The following is a 15444-nucleotide window of genomic DNA, read 5'->3' as shown; positions in this document are numbered from 1 at the left end:
GCGCATCCTGAGATATTTAAAAACCTCTCTGGATAGAGGATTGATGTTCAGAAAGTCCGGCAGACGGTGCATCGAGGCATACATGGATGCTGATTGTGCTCTGTGGTAGACAGAAAGTCGACATCAGGATACTGTACCTTCATATGGGGTAACCTTGTTACGTGGAAGAGTAAGAAACAAGGAGTTGTTATCAGAAATAGTGCGAAGCTGAATACAGGGCCATGAGTCTAGGAATATGTGAGAAAATTTGGTTGGAAAAGGTCCTAAGTGATCTTGATCAAGATCATGACGGTCCAATGAAACTCTATTGTGATAACAAAGTCGCAATAAGTATCGCGAACAACCCAGTACATCATGGTAGAACGAAGCATGTGGAGATTTATAGGCATTTCATCAAGGAGAGACTTGACAGTGGCAACATTTGTATTCCCTATATTCCTTCTTGTCAACAGATTGCAGATGTTCTGACGAAAGGGCTTCTTAGACAGTTTTTTGACTCATGTCTTAGCATGTTGGGCCTCATTAATATCTACGCCTCAACTTGAGGGGAGTGTTGAAAATAGGGTTTTAGCCCTAGGGGCATTTTTGTCTTTTTACGATACTCTAGGGTTTCCCTCTTTTCTATTTAAGCATGTAGCCTCTATGTATCTCATGTAACAATAAGAAACTTTTATACCGTGTTTTTTTCTCCCTGTACTAGAGTTTTCCACGTAAATCTATGTGTGCATCTTTTCTCCCTATTCTCTTCCTTTTCCATCACAAATATTTTCTCTCCAGGATGCAACGTGGATGGAGTCTGCCTCATGCTTCCTAATTTTTCCAACAGATTTTCTTTCGAGTGTTTGGCAATTTTCTATTTCTGTTTCACTTCCTGACTTTTTGATACTGTCATCGGTTTCTATATGCAATAATGTGATTTTCTCGATTGACATTTATACTGTGAAGTAAACAATATGCCGACTTTTTGGCTGTTATTTCAGTGTTTGCCTTATATGTTAGAATATATTAGTGAATTTGTCGCTTGTCATGTCATACTATTCTAAATTCACTTAAATACTTCCCTTTTTCAGCTATTCACATTATTCTTTTCATCGTTACTGATAATATAGTTTCCAATATTATCTTGTAACAGATACAACAATAAAAAGAAGACCTTTTGGAAGTTGCTTTATCTTATTATGCTGGGACTACTTCTAATCAGGTTGAATGACTTTTCTGTGTTGCTGGATTGATATATTTACCTCTTTATCTGCTCATTTCTACTTTGTAGTCTAGGGTGCACCGTCATAACATTCTTGGCGTCATATGAGAACTATCCAAGCGGCTATGCATTGAAAGAGTTGCATCGGACTGGTGAGTCTTTCATATTTCCCACTCCCCAAGCCTTTGTGAATGTTTAAAGTATTCTGGTTATACATTCTTTGTTATAGGTTCCAATTCTTTCTGCTGGGTAGAATACCTGTTTTTGTACTTATTATTTTTCGTCAGGGTCCTCGTCTTCTTTTTCTCTTTTCTCAATGATACTGGTTTTCACCACCTTTTTCCTCTATTAGTCTACTTTGTTTCCTTATATCACTATCTTTTATTGCATTTTTAATCATATCTTTCTCAACAACATGTTGAGCACCTTGAACAGGCTGTCTATCCAACTCTGATGAGCAGTGGGTTCATATTGACACATTTTCAGCCATGAATGGAATTTCACGCTTTTGTGAAAATGATTTACCATGGAGGTAATTTAGTGCTGGCATTGGACTTGTGGATGACTTCTTAAATAAGATGAAAATTTTAGAACGGAATAAGAGTCAGCATAGGGGGATTGTACTTCTTACTAAGAAAACTGATTTTCATCATTATTATTATTATTATTTTATAACTATGGCGTTTCTATTTTCATTTTTCTTCTTTTCTACATGTTTATGGAAAGTAAAGACCGGGGTTTGTATTTTATAGCCAAACGAAAAAAAAAAACCTTTTGTTTTTAATTTTTAAATTATTCCCTAGAAATTTACAATTCCAATCTTGGTGCACTTTGGCGTCATATGCTGTATTCTTGTTAAAAGTCTAATCTAGAAAAGAGGAAAAAAATTTCTCTCTAAGTATATTTAATAATCTTGATGAGCACTTAATTCATTGATGTAGTCTAACTGTTAACAGAGCACTGTATGGTACACAGGTATTCCAAGGAAGAAGACATTCCATTGAATGAACTACGCCTGAAAAATTTCACCTATCTTGTTAAGTAAGTTTTTCATCGTCCTAATGAGGCAACTTATTAACATGTTATTTTTTTCTTCTTGAAAAAGGATACTAAGATATTTTATTAAGTAAATGGAAAGAGACTAGTGCTCAAGAATACAAGAAAATAGAAACAAAATGGAGATGGCAAAACTAAGAGATATAAATGTTCCATAAACATAAACAAAACAATCAGAACAAAAGGAAACATAACACCAGAACAGCACACTAAAAAGTATTTAAAAAAAACAATTCAGCCATGGTAGATGTTTTGAATTGAAAAACCCTGATAGACAACACCATGAAGAAGCCTCAAGTCGAGCCGCATCAAAGAGAGCTAAGATCTTGAGTAACATGTTTTTAGAAACTCATTTTGTCCCTCTTATATTACATGCAGACGCCTCTCATCATCCTAAGTTTTGGACTATGTTAGCACTCTTAGATAGATTTCTATACACCTGTAAAAGAAAGGGTTTATTAGATAACTGTGCGGTTTCTTAGATAACTGTGCTTATGTGATCTCATTCTTGTTAATACCTATTCAGTGAGCATGCAGTTATTGACGGATTCAATTGCTTATTTTCCATAAGCGGGTTTTCGAGGTTGCGCCTTCAAATTGGATTTCCACCTATTTTAGTGGTACATAACTTGCTCTTGAAGGACCGAATGTGCTTAATTTCACATTTAATACAGCCCCTGTACATCAAATTCTAGACGTTTCTTAGACTGTATTTACTATATGCTGCAGGTGACAGAACCAAAAGTTTATGTTCATGGTAACTCTGAGAATATGGATCTCTTCCATAAAAATTGGCCGGGATGCTGATGTAAAGTAAGAACCAAAAGTTCCCTTCTCCTTGCCTTCCGTATAGAAGTTACCATCAATTAAACTGTATGAAATCTGGTTTGAACACTCGGTTCCTTCTAGGCAATTTTTTTTTTTTTTTTTTTTTTTGGATATAGTTGAGTTGCATTAAATAACCCTCATTTAGTTTACTGGTTCTTGTACGACACTTTAAATTTTATTTTCTAGATACTTGTAATTATAATATTTTCTGTAAACTAACTTCTGTCAACCTCATGAATTGCCCGCACACAAAAGCAAGTACAAGTTTTACAGATATTTTCAATTTAATTCTATACATTTTTCGATGACTAATTTATTATGATATATATGGTTATGGTTGGTATTTTAATCATATTTTATTTTGTACATTTTGTAGAGGATCGAGATTTATATGTTCAATTTGAATGTTAATGACTAAAACTTTCTGAAAACTTGAGGTTTAAGTTAATTTAACCCTTTATATTTAGATGTGTTATATTGAGAAGTGATTTCTTTAAACTACAAATGGATTGGCCTAGTAGTCAATAAGAGCAATGTAAATAATAAAAGGCTTAGAGAGAATAATTTCAAGCTATGGTGGCCACCTATCTAGATCTAACGTGCTACTTAGATACCTCGAGAACCAAAATGAGAACCAAATATAGTAGGGTCAAACGTTGTTCTATGAGAATAGTCGAGGTTTGTATAAGTTCAGCATGCTGACAAATATAAAAGAAACTGATTTATTGAATGAAGTAGATTCTTAATTGATTGAAGCTATTTACACGCATGGTATTAAACATATATATTATCTTGGTGAAAATAAAACTATTAATGTTCAAATGACATGGATATTTGTTTATGAAGAAGATTGTTGGGGATTCAACTGATGTCTTGGATTAGAGGTCGGAAAGTTAAGTAGTGGTCAAAAGTATCCACTGGAAGTTCTTTAATAATATTGATGTTTTATTGTGATTGTTTGATTGTTTCTAATTTGAAGGCTCTTGTTGTAGTTATTTTGTGTAAGGTTTCTTCTTTCCTCACCTTTGGGTTGTCTTTTTGCTCTTTCTGTGAATAACACATCTTCCTAAGGAAAAAAAAAAAGGAAGAAAAATTCCCTGCCCCTAGGTTATCTTTTTGCTGGTCATGCTAATAACTTGCTTTCTTAGTGAAGAAAAAGTAAGTTCACACATGTTCAGCCTTAAAAAATATAGAGACAGTGTTGGACACTGTTTCAATAACAGTGAATAATTGAACATTTGAAAATTCCAAGTAGAAAATGAGAAAGGAAAAGAAAAAATTCACAAATAACCTTGCAACATTCCCTCCTTTCATGTATTAATGATGTGTTATGCTTTCTACCATCAATGTTTTAGGATATTTGTAAGGTTAGAGTGGTAATTAGCTAATGGGTCTTAATTATAAATAGAGGAGTTAGAGTTTGTGAGGCAGGCTATGTTACATCTTGATGAATCGGATTGTGGGAGAGATGTAACACTCTCAAAAGGCTATTAACATTGTAATTTTTCATGATATCGCAATTTAGTCTTATCTTTGTATTTTGTTTTGTCTTGTTATTGGGATTCTAACACACCATTTTCTTTCTCTTCTTCTCATTTAATCCTTTTCTTCCCTTATTTGGCAAGTTGAGGCATTTGCTTAAGTTGGGAGGCCCCTTTCATGAATTTTTTATGAAAGGGGCTTCTCATTTATGTTAAAATGATGAATGGCCGTTCATTTTGCTCTCTCTTTTCTCTCTCATATTTATTTATATGGTAGCAAGAAATTGATTGGAGAGAAGCTATAGAAGCATAGGATAGAATTAGAGATGATGTATTGAACTACTCATCTCACATGGCCACCACATGTTGTTGGAGCAATGCTAGGCTTCATCATAGCAACACTGCCCCCTTTTTTTAATTGTTTTAAATTTAAATTTTTATTTTTATTTACTTATGAAATTTAAATGTATCCATTTTGTTTTGTTTCTGAACACTTAAAAAAAGACACTATAATCTTTTCCCTTTTGCTTCACTCCAACTCGCATTTGAATAGACGCTGCCACCTCTTCAACTTGCTCCTCATTCCAAGCTTTCACTATTTCCCTTTCCCCTTTTTCTCCCCCACTATGCCCTATTTTCCATTGAATCCTTCACACAATTTATTGTGTTTCTTTTGAAGTTGAGCTTCAAATTTTTTTCCTTCCAATTTAAAGGCTGGTTTGAAATGACTTTTTAAATACGGAGAAAGTCTTTCTAAACATTTTAAAAAATGTAATTGTAATGAGTGACACTTTTAGGACTAATAATTAGGATTTTTTTCAAAAAAAGAAAATAAGTCAACTTATTTACAAATATAACAAAATATCACTGTCTATCAATAATAGGCCTCGAACGATAGAAGTCTGTCGTGATCTATCGCTCAGTGATAGAAGTCTATCATGATCTATCATAATTCATCACTGATAGATAGTGATATTTTACTATACTTTAAAATATTTTCAGCAGTTTTATCATTTAAAATAATTATCCTAATAATTAAATGTATAACAACATTTTAAAAGAATTGCAAATAAAGCAAAAACTATTAGTAATAGATCTTATTGTTGATAGACTCCTATTAGTGATGATAAACTCTATCGTCAATACTCTTATTAGTGATATAGTCTATCACTGATAGACTGTGAGAGTTGGATCTAAAATTTGTTATATTTTTAAATTTTTTTGCATTATACTACATTCGCATTTTCGCTTTCATTTCTCCTTCATCCGCAGAGAAGAGCGTTGGCTGGATTGAATCTGATTGCTATATTTACAACTGCCCCTTTTAAAATTCACTTCAGATAGGCCTTAAATATACCTTGTAAGATTTAGATCATGTTTTGTGGGATTGTGATCTTGTATAATCAATTTGGATTGGTTTTTTTTTTTTCTTTTTGTGGGAGATATTTTATTTCTGTTTGGTGCATAATAGATCTTGTTGTTTGGTGATGAAGAAGTGGTTTCTTTCACTTTATTTGTTTATTTATTTTTTACTTCAAGAGGATTTTAACTTTTGACTCTTTAGTCTAGAGTAGATGTCTAAATCTGTTGAGCTATGTTTAAATTGACTGTTTACACCCTTTTGAAATGAAGTTGAAATTTATCTAGGGTGAAATCTGTTTTAGGAGAAACGAGAGAAAATTTATGGGGCTTGAAAGTAGGGGAGGTGTGGGCTATAGCTATATCACCAAGTTTCACATCTCCAAATGAGTATGGGATATTTTAAACTACTTTTTATCTCTTATTCTCAACAGTTGAAGTCTTTTTTTTTTTTTTTTTGACATTGTCCAAAGATGTTCCTTTTGTTAGGTTCCTTATATAGTGGGGTTTCATCTTTTTTGGTATGATTAAAAAGGAAAAAAAAACACGATATCTGTCGACTTATTCGCTCAAGATAAGAAAATCTATGTGCATTGAAACTTTTACTATGTGTGATGTTCATTCTCTCCAACAATTACTTCACTTTTTTCTCATATTGAGATTAAGATGACTCCTTATTTAATAGTTCTAATTAAAAAAAACCTTTATCATGTGAACATTTCTTACTTCACTATTTAAAGAGAGTAAAATACAATCATTTTGGGCAAAACATGAGGAATTGATTTTGGAACCCAAAATTTTGGGACCTTTTTCTGTAGTATAGGAACAAAAAAAGGAGAGAATTATATTCTAATGCTTTGGACCAACATAGCAAATCCATGTTATGTCACTTAAGTTTGATTTAAATCCACAACACATGCAAGATTCCATATTAAAAGAAAAGGAAGGAAAGAAAAAAGGTGAGGAATCCATATGAAGGAAAAAAAAATGCACATGGTATGCACATGATGGGCATGAGAAGCTATAACCATTTAGAACATAAAATCAACCAAAAGATGTCCAATTTATTTCAAGAAAATGACACCAATTTCCTTGTCAATAACTCTTTATTTTCCTTTTTCACTAAGTTAATTGGGAAATGCCCCAAAAGTATGAGATACAAAAATCATTGTCCCTACCCAATTTTCTATAACTTTTGTGTCAAAAGGGGCCAATCTCATTGTCCCTATAAATTGGCATTATCTATTGGCCCTTAATCACATCAACCACATGTTATCAAACTATCTTCTTGATTTAGTGATAAAATTTGTCACATTAGAATGTTAGTGGGAGAAAAGGAAAAAAGGTGGGATTCTTCTTTTCATAAAAGTGTAAATTTGATAGACCATTTTCAAATTTTGGTGCTTCGAAAATTTTAACCTAGTAACCATTTAATTTTTGGTTTTTGAAAATTAAACATTCTCCCTAAATTTTTTACAAGAATTTTCATCTTTCTTGAATAAAATAGTAGAATTCTTAGCCAAATTTCAAATTTCAAAACACGGGTTTTTAAAAACTATATATATATTTTTTAAGTTTTTAAAACTTGGTTTGATTTTTGAAAATATTGGTAGAAAGAATATAACAAAGTGAGAAATTTAGAGGTGAAAGAAATGTTTGTAGACTTAATTTTTAAAAATTTAAAAAAAATTTAAAAAAAACAAATAGTTACCAAATGGGGCAAAGTTTAGATGTTAATGTCTCTCTTCAAAAGTTGTAGGCTCGAATCACTTCATTAGTAATAATTTAAAAAAAAAAAAAAAAAAAAAAAGGATTAGTGTTAGGATTTTGCAGATCGATCGTGATTTCAAAAGCTCTAGACAACGAAATTTTTACATACTAAGACCATCTCTTTAGGACACAAAGCCATACATTGTTAATGAAGATTTTAGAGGTTGGAAGATTTAAAGGTTTGACAAAGTATCGGATACTAAAACAGTATCCTATTTCGAAAAAGAAAATACAAAGATACGGCATGTGTGTCAATGTCTGTGCAGTTCAATCAGTTGTCAAATAAAAATTTGTCACATGATAGTTTTATTTTTTTAAAAAAAAAGAATAATTCTTTTAATGTAAAAGAAGGAAAATATGGAATTAGATGCAAGTTAGACTGTACCTAATAATTGCTCTTTTTTAAAACTCTCAATTCTTTCTTTAAAAAATCTCGCAATATTCTATAACAGATGGTAGATACCAAAAGTGCCCCACCTCATTACACCCACCACCCTCATCTCCTCTTTATATTTATTCAACCATAGACACAACAACAAGAGATTTAGTATAACAAAAAAAACTTTACACACACAACAGCAAAGCCAACCAACAAAAAAAAACCACAGAGAGAGATTTTCTCCTTATTCAATGGTGGAAGAAGAAAGTACTTCTTCTATGATGCCAAAGCTCATCACTTTCCTCTCTTCTTTGCTTCAAAGAGTGGCCGAGTCGAACGACGATCTCGACAACGAAAACAACTCGGCCACTGAAACGCAGAAGAACTCAGCGTTCCATGGCTTGACTCGCCCATCAATCTCTCTTCAAAGCTACCTTGAAAGGATCTTCAAGTATGCTAATTGTAGCAACTCTTGCTTCATTGTTGCATATGTTTATCTTGATCGGTTTGCTCAAAGACAGCCATTGTTGCCCATCAACTCTTATAATGTTCATCGTTTGCTCATTACAAGTGTTCTTGTTGCTGCCAAGTTCATGGATGATTCGTAAGCTTGTTTTTCTACCCTTTTACTTCCAACAAAGCAAATACTTTTACAAGGAATCGAAAAGGGTTTTTTTTCTTTTTTTGTGTGTTATAATTGGGTGTTAGGAGCTTCAATCCTTGCTTTTATATATTGCACATGGCCCACTTTTCACTAATTCTTGGGAGTCGGGAGAAGATTCTCCCACTCTCTAAAGAGTTTTAAGTTATTAATTTTTTTTAGTTTGAAGACTTGAACTTGTTTTTTTCCTCTCCTATTTTTTTTTTTAAAAAAACTATTTTTAAATTTTAGCGTATCAATTTAAATTTTAAATTAATAAATGTATTAATTTAAACTCTAAAATTTAGTAAGTATTTCGATTTATACCCTCTTTATAATTTTATCTATCAATCTCTAAACTTTTACAAATTAATAAATTTAGACATTTATTAGGTCGTAGCGTTGTCATAATTTTGTTAATCCTCTATATTGAAAATTTTAATAAAGGCTGATCAAAATTTATGTATTCATGATAAATTAGAAGTTTAATTCATACAATTATAAATCTCTCACATGATGTTTTTTAAATATCTCGGGTTTAAATTGATATGGATGAAAAAAAAAAACCCCAAAATTTAGCATTTATAAATTAATGTTTATTTTATTTTATTTTTTTAAAAAAATAAGGGTAACTACATTATAAAGTTAACTTTTAGAAATCTTGAGGGAGTTGAGGTTTTTGATGGCTTCTTAATTAAAATTGTATACACATTATGAAAAAGATTATGAATTGAAAAGCAAATAATAAAAGGTTGAATTTTGGCAAAAATTTCAGGTGTTACAACAATGCATTCTATGCAAGAGTTGGAGGGATCAGCACAAGAGAAATAAACTTTCTTGAAGTGGATTTCTTATTTGGATTAGGGTTTCATTTGAATGTGACACCCACCACTTTCCACACCTATTCCTCTTGTTTACAAAAGGAGATGTTGCTATTAAATCCTCCTTTCAATAATATTTCTCAAAGTACTTCACTGAATAATAAAACCCTTTTCATCACCTTTCAACAAGATGAACCTAATTCTTCCCATCATCAAAGCCAACAACAACTAGCTGCTTGAAAATTCACTAATTATTTTCAACTTTAGGTATATATAAAAAAAAAAAAAAATCCCATCATTATTGATTAGGGTTTCTTTTTTTTTTCTTTTTTTTTCTTTTTTTTTTTTTTTGATGTTGGAGAACTCTATGGTTTGTGGTTATAATGTACATAGATATTGAAATCCTTTTGGTTGGTAAGAAATGAGAGGATATGAATGTTTCAAAAATATCACAATTCGCTTTGATTTTGGAAATGATAATTTGTGCCTCAATTTACCTACTAAATTATACTTGGATTGGTAATTAAGTTGGTGATAATTTAGCTTGACTAATAGTTTGTGTTTTGAATGATATGCTTTTTAAGGTTAAAATGTTATTTTGATTCGTATACTTTAAAGTGTCTTCCATTTTAATCTAAGTAATTTCAAATGTTCAATTTTAGTCCAGGTACTTTTAAGATATTTTAACTTTAGTCTCTATTACTTTTTTATTATTGATTTTTACATAAATTTTTTTGTTTTTTTTCTTTAGCATTTTCACTATAAATTTCGATAACATATTTACGTATTATATTTTCTTGCATAAAAATTATCATTATTATTTAGTCATTCGATAAAAATTAATTTCAAGAGACTAAATTTAAGATATATTAAAAGTACAAATATTAAAATTGGACAATTAAAATTATATACTGTACTATAGTTGACATGAGCATAATTCCAAGTCGGTTTGACCTATACTTTTAGCTGTCAAATTTTGTAAAGTATATAATATAATTGAACGTTGATAGCTTCTAATATATGGACTAAAATTGAAAAAACAACTAAAATGATATTTAAAAAATGTTAATGATTATTTTGGGTAATAGTGTGGAGGGGTGGGGTGGGATAGTTTGGTAAGAGAATTTTTGTGGTCAATGTTAGAAGGAGATTTAGTGGATGAAAGTGACAGATGATGGAAGAGAGACAGTACACATTACTTCAAAATATTTTGTTATCACTTTTTGGTGTATAAATCACAATTTCTTCTATTTGACAGTTGTCCTCATTCAACAAAGTGGGCAGAGAAACATGTGCAAGAGAGAGAAAAAATTTAGGTTAAGTTAACAATGTAGTCTCCATTCATAGAATTTTTTCAAGTTTAAAAATGTTTAAAAGGTTTTCCAACTTTTATTTTTCTTTAAAAGTTTTTTTTTTTCAAATATAACAAAATAAATTAATTTATCTATAAATATAGTAAAATGTCATTGTCTATCAATAATAGACATCTATCATTGATCGATCACGTATATCAATATCTTCATTAATAACATTTGGTTATATTTAAAAATATTTCTAACAGTTTTCGTCATTTAAAAATATAAATTTATATTATCAATTTTGAAGTCTGAGATTTATTCCCCACCTCACATATATTAAAAGAAAAAACTATACTATAAATTCATTCGATGATGATTGTAGTTTTCTATTTTTAAAGGACAAGTATGCATATCCTATTTTTTTTTTTCAATTTTATTTTTTAATAAATATTTTAAAAAAATATTTGTCACATTTTTTTAACTAAATAAAGATAATAGCATCTAACAATATTTTTTTTTTCTTCTTCTTTAAAAATATATGTATGGAGAGAGGTTTTTCCTTCAAGAAAACATCAAAACATCATTGATCCATTGAGCTTGGATCTTGTCTAGTGCCATTACTTCCATTATTATAATATAAAAAAAACCATTAGTTCTATTTACTATAACTCATTAGTCATATCAAAACTTATATAACACTTGTCAATAATGTATATTGTTTATCATTTGTCATCTCAAATATTGATGGTTTGATATCCCATAATATAATTATTGATAAAAAAAAATCATTTTATTAATATTATTGAGAGGTTGTTTGAGACAGTGAGTTGAAATATGATATTTGGAATTCATATGTCTGTGAAATTTATATGTTTATCAGTTCATATGTCAGGTATCTGATCTAGTTTTTTGGATTCTAAAGAATCTGTTTTTATGATGACTATTCTTGTTTTTTTATTTAACTTGAATAAAATATGGATTATATATTTTCTTTTTAACTTTTAAAGTTTTTCTCTCTTTTTTTTTTCTTTTTTCTTTTTCTTTCTTTTTGGTAATGGACGACATTTAACCCATTATATTTCTTGTACAAATATGGATAAATAAAATGGAAAACAAAAGAGAAATTAAAACTTTTGATTCCTAATTTTTCTCCGTAAATTTCATCATCATCATCTTCTTTTTCTTTTTCTCTTCCTATTGTTGCTCTTTATTTTTCCTATAAGATTTTTTTTTTAGTTAAATCTCCTCAATTATCATAGTAGCCAATGGAATGTCATCATATTTCTTCAACAATTTCGTATTCAATTCCTTCAAGCTTGGAGAATCATCAGAGAACATATCTCCATTTTTCACTAATTCTTATCAGAAAATGTTTCAAAAAACAAATCTCTATTTTATGAGATTTTTTTTGTTATTTGTTATTTTTGTTTGTTTTTCCTTAACTCTTTGTTCCATTGTACCATTTCAACTACATGCATATTTTTCCAAATTCTAAACACTTGTTTCATATATGAATTCAATTAAATAAAAATATAACAGGGTATATATATATATATATATAGTTGGAGAGGAACAACAAAGTTGGTTGTTGGAGTTAGTTGTCCAAGGTAATTTTCGGAGTTGGCTGTCAAATGTGATCGTCGTTGAAGTTGATCGTTAGAGGTGGCCTTCGACAGAATTTGGTTGCCTGAGGTGAATGTTGGTATTAATCATTAGAGGTAGTGATCATCAAAGTTGATCATCAAAAGTGATTTTCGTTGGAGTTTATCGTCAGAAGTGGTTGTTGGAACCCAAAATTGAAGGTGGTCAAAGTTGATTATCAAAGGTGATTTTTGTCAAATTTTGTAGTCATAGATGATTATTGGACTCAGAAGTTAGTCACACGAAAGTGATCTTGGAGTTGGTTGCAGTAGTTTTTCGTTGGAGCTTGGAGTTGGTCGTGCGAATGTAGTCCTCGAAGTTGATCATCGAAGGTGATTTTTGTTGGAATTTGTTGTCGGAGGTGGTTACCGGAGCTAAGAATTGGTCGTTGGAGTTGGTCATATAAAGGTGGTTGTCAGAGGCGATTGTCGGATTTTTTCGTCAGAGGTGGTTGTCAAAACCCGAAGTTTGCATTGGAGGTGGTTTGTCGGAGTTCGGAGTTATTTCATCAGAGGCCATTGTCGGAGCCCGAATTTATCGTCCGAGGTAGTCGTCAGAGCCCGGAGTTGGTCGTGTAAAAGTGGTTGTCTAAGTTGGTTCTTTGAGTGTGACAATGGTAGTCGTCGATAGTGGTCAATGAGTGAACCCATTAAAACTATTAGAAGAAGGGAGAGGTAAGGTGGGTATAATATACCAACTTAACTCCATCAAAATTTAAAGTTCGTGAGCCAAACATTGAATTGGTATATTATACCATTACCAACTCAACTCATCTCATGTTAGTGAGCCAAACACCCTCTGACACTCTCCAATTATATCATCTCAAGTGTGGATTGTGTGATCCTCCACTATAATCATTAAACTAAGAGAAATGTGGTAGTTTATTTAAGTAAATAATTGTGATCAACTAAACTTTTAAAACTTGAAAAAATGAGCAATTAAACAAGTTTAAGCATAGACTAAAAGTTATGAAAAATAGTATTTTGAGTTGTTTTTAAATATAGGTGTTGAATGAGAAATTTTGGTCAATCATAAAATGGCCCGTCATCACAACAAAAAGTCAAATTTATTAAATGTATGGTTAATTAAGAATTATTGTGTCCCTAGTTCAAAAAATTTGGAGATTAATAGATGACAAACGAATAAATGTCACGTGTCTCCTTTTTGGCTATTTGATCATAACGATAGGCTTGTCAAATTCAACGATAGATCACGATTGATAAATTTAGCTAGAAGTCTAATTGGGCTCGAAATCATAAATTGGATTGGGACGAGTAATTAAAGGCGCTAGAGTCCAAAGTCCAACTCAATTCAAGCTCCTAGTGAAAATTTGAGCCAAAGAAAAGACTGGACTCAAGCCCAAAAGCAAATAGGTCCAAGCCCATGTAAGACCCATGGAAATCCTCTATAAACAGAGGATGCACCCCTTCATTTGGAGAGGGTTGGAAGCATTAACAATGAAGTGTTAAAACTCTGAAGACCTAGAAATTGAATCGTTGAAGATTTCAAGACTCTGAAGTTCTGTCGGTTTCAAGATACTGAAGCTCTGAACGTCTCAAGATTACAACCTTTTGAAGATTGAAGACTTGGAAAACTAAAACATCTTTGGATTCTAGAAGACTGAAGCTCTGATTCATCTCAAGTTTACAATGTTCTGGAGGTTAGAAGAACGTGAAGCCCAATGCTTTCTGAAGATCTGAAGTTCCAAAAATTGAAGCCATAAAGACTTGAAGAATATAACTACTCTAAAGTCTGTAGACTAAAGCTTGGAAGCTCTCAAGCTCAGAAGACTGAAGCTTAGAAGCTCTCAAATTTTGAAGACCAAAGTACTGAAGCTCTCAAGCTTATACTAGAAGATGCTTTACAGGTCGATCCAAGACGATCAATAAGCCAGAGGTTGATCCAAATAAGCTAGAGGCCGATCCAACCCAATCAACAAGTCCAAAGGCCAATCCTCCAAGAAAATCATCAAGCTTAAAATTAAAATTTACTTTTCGAGAGAAAGCACTAAAAGATCAAATATTAGAGATTGTACTCACTATATTGAACTTAATACAATTCAAAGTTCAAATTCAACAAATTATATTTCTTTGAAAATCTCATCAGACAATAGAAAAATGAGCTAACTTATTTACAAATATAACAAAATGTCACTGTTTATCGGTGATAGACACTGATAGACAATGTCAGTATTGTCTATATATCAATGTCAGTATTGCCTATCGTTGATAAACAGTGTGAGTATTGTTTACATATAAGTTTTAGTATTATCTATCACTAATAGACTGTGGCATTTTGTTATATTTTAAATTAATTTCAACAATTTTACCATTTAAATAATTATCTTAATATTTTCTATAGGTCAAACGTCAAATCTTTAACTTCTATTATATATATATAATTTTCCTCATAGTACAATTTTGCAAGGTTATCTCACTTCTATTCATTTGAAGTTACTATTAAACTAATCAATTGTAGCTTTTCATTTTAAAAGTATATCAAACTGTGTATTTTGTTTTCATAACAAAAACCAGCCATAATATATATTTTTTTTTAATAAAAAAAGTATATCAAACAAAACATGTGTTTAAAATCTACATTTAATAATTTTCTATTTAATTTGATTTGTTATATCGTGGAGAGTTCGAAATCTTGAAGATGAACAATTTTTTTTTTTCTTTATCAACTATCTAAAACTTTCAATATGACAAAATATTGTTATAAATAATATTATTTTCTAAAATTAAAGGTAACTTATTTTTTTGCCTTATTTTCCCAAACTAAAAAACGGCAGTATACAACAATATATATTCTTTCGAAACTTCAATTCTTATATTATTAATATAAGAATATGTATGTCTAATTTTTTCTGGGCTAGGCCCAAAGGAACTTTGTTTGTTTCAAAATCTCCTGGGCCCATTTTTTTTCTTTTCTCATATTTAGCCCATTCCAACTCTTTCATTTTTGGTA

At 30.9% G+C, this 15444-nt stretch overlaps 2 protein-coding genes across 2 annotated transcripts in view; both read left to right on the top strand.

Annotated features, from left to right (window-relative positions):
* Positions 1-3390, top strand: part of LOC150032252 (dol-P-Man:Man(7)GlcNAc(2)-PP-Dol alpha-1,6-mannosyltransferase-like) — a 13582-nt gene extending 10192 nt beyond the window's left edge. Inside the window, exons 9-15 of the mRNA XM_090308456.1 lie at positions 827-912; positions 1110-1201; positions 1271-1353; positions 1637-1733; positions 2177-2242; positions 2784-2877; positions 2987-3390. Coding sequence (XP_090164582.1) covers positions 827-912; positions 1110-1201; positions 1271-1353; positions 1637-1733; positions 2177-2242; positions 2784-2877; positions 2987-3064 — 596 coding nt within the window. The 3' untranslated portion in view covers positions 3065-3390. The remainder of the gene's footprint in view (positions 1-826; positions 913-1109; positions 1202-1270; positions 1354-1636; positions 1734-2176; positions 2243-2783; positions 2878-2986) is intronic.
* Positions 3391-8178: 4788 nt separating this feature from the next.
* On the top strand, positions 8179-9982 carry LOC120092735 (cyclin-U4-1-like). The gene is made up of 2 exons (XM_039050908.2): positions 8179-8678; positions 9490-9982. Exons 1-2 carry the CDS (start codon positions 8326-8328, stop codon positions 9773-9775), a joined length of 639 nt encoding a protein of 212 aa, XP_038906836.1. The 5' UTR covers positions 8179-8325; the 3' UTR covers positions 9776-9982.
* Positions 9983-15444: the final 5462 nt, after the last annotated feature.

The sequence above is a fragment of the Benincasa hispida genome, chromosome 12 (genome assembly GCF_027475165.1).
Source record: "Benincasa hispida cultivar pf3 chromosome 12, pf3_genome.v1.1, whole genome shotgun sequence".
Taxonomy (NCBI): Eukaryota; Viridiplantae; Streptophyta; class Magnoliopsida; order Cucurbitales; family Cucurbitaceae; genus Benincasa; species Benincasa hispida.
The sequence above is the reverse complement of the archived record's forward strand: the minus strand, read 5'-3'. Positions and strand labels throughout refer to the sequence as shown.

Excerpts from the sequence above, each read along its gene's own strand:
- LOC120092735 (XM_039050908.2), top strand. The coding sequence starts at position 8,326 with ATGGTGGAAGAAGAAAGTACTTCTTCTATGATGCCAAAGCTCATCACT. Across the intron at positions 8,679-9,489 it reads GCCAAGTTCATGGATGATTC|GTGTTACAACAATGCATTCT; the intron begins GTAAGCTTGTTT and ends CAAAAATTTCAG.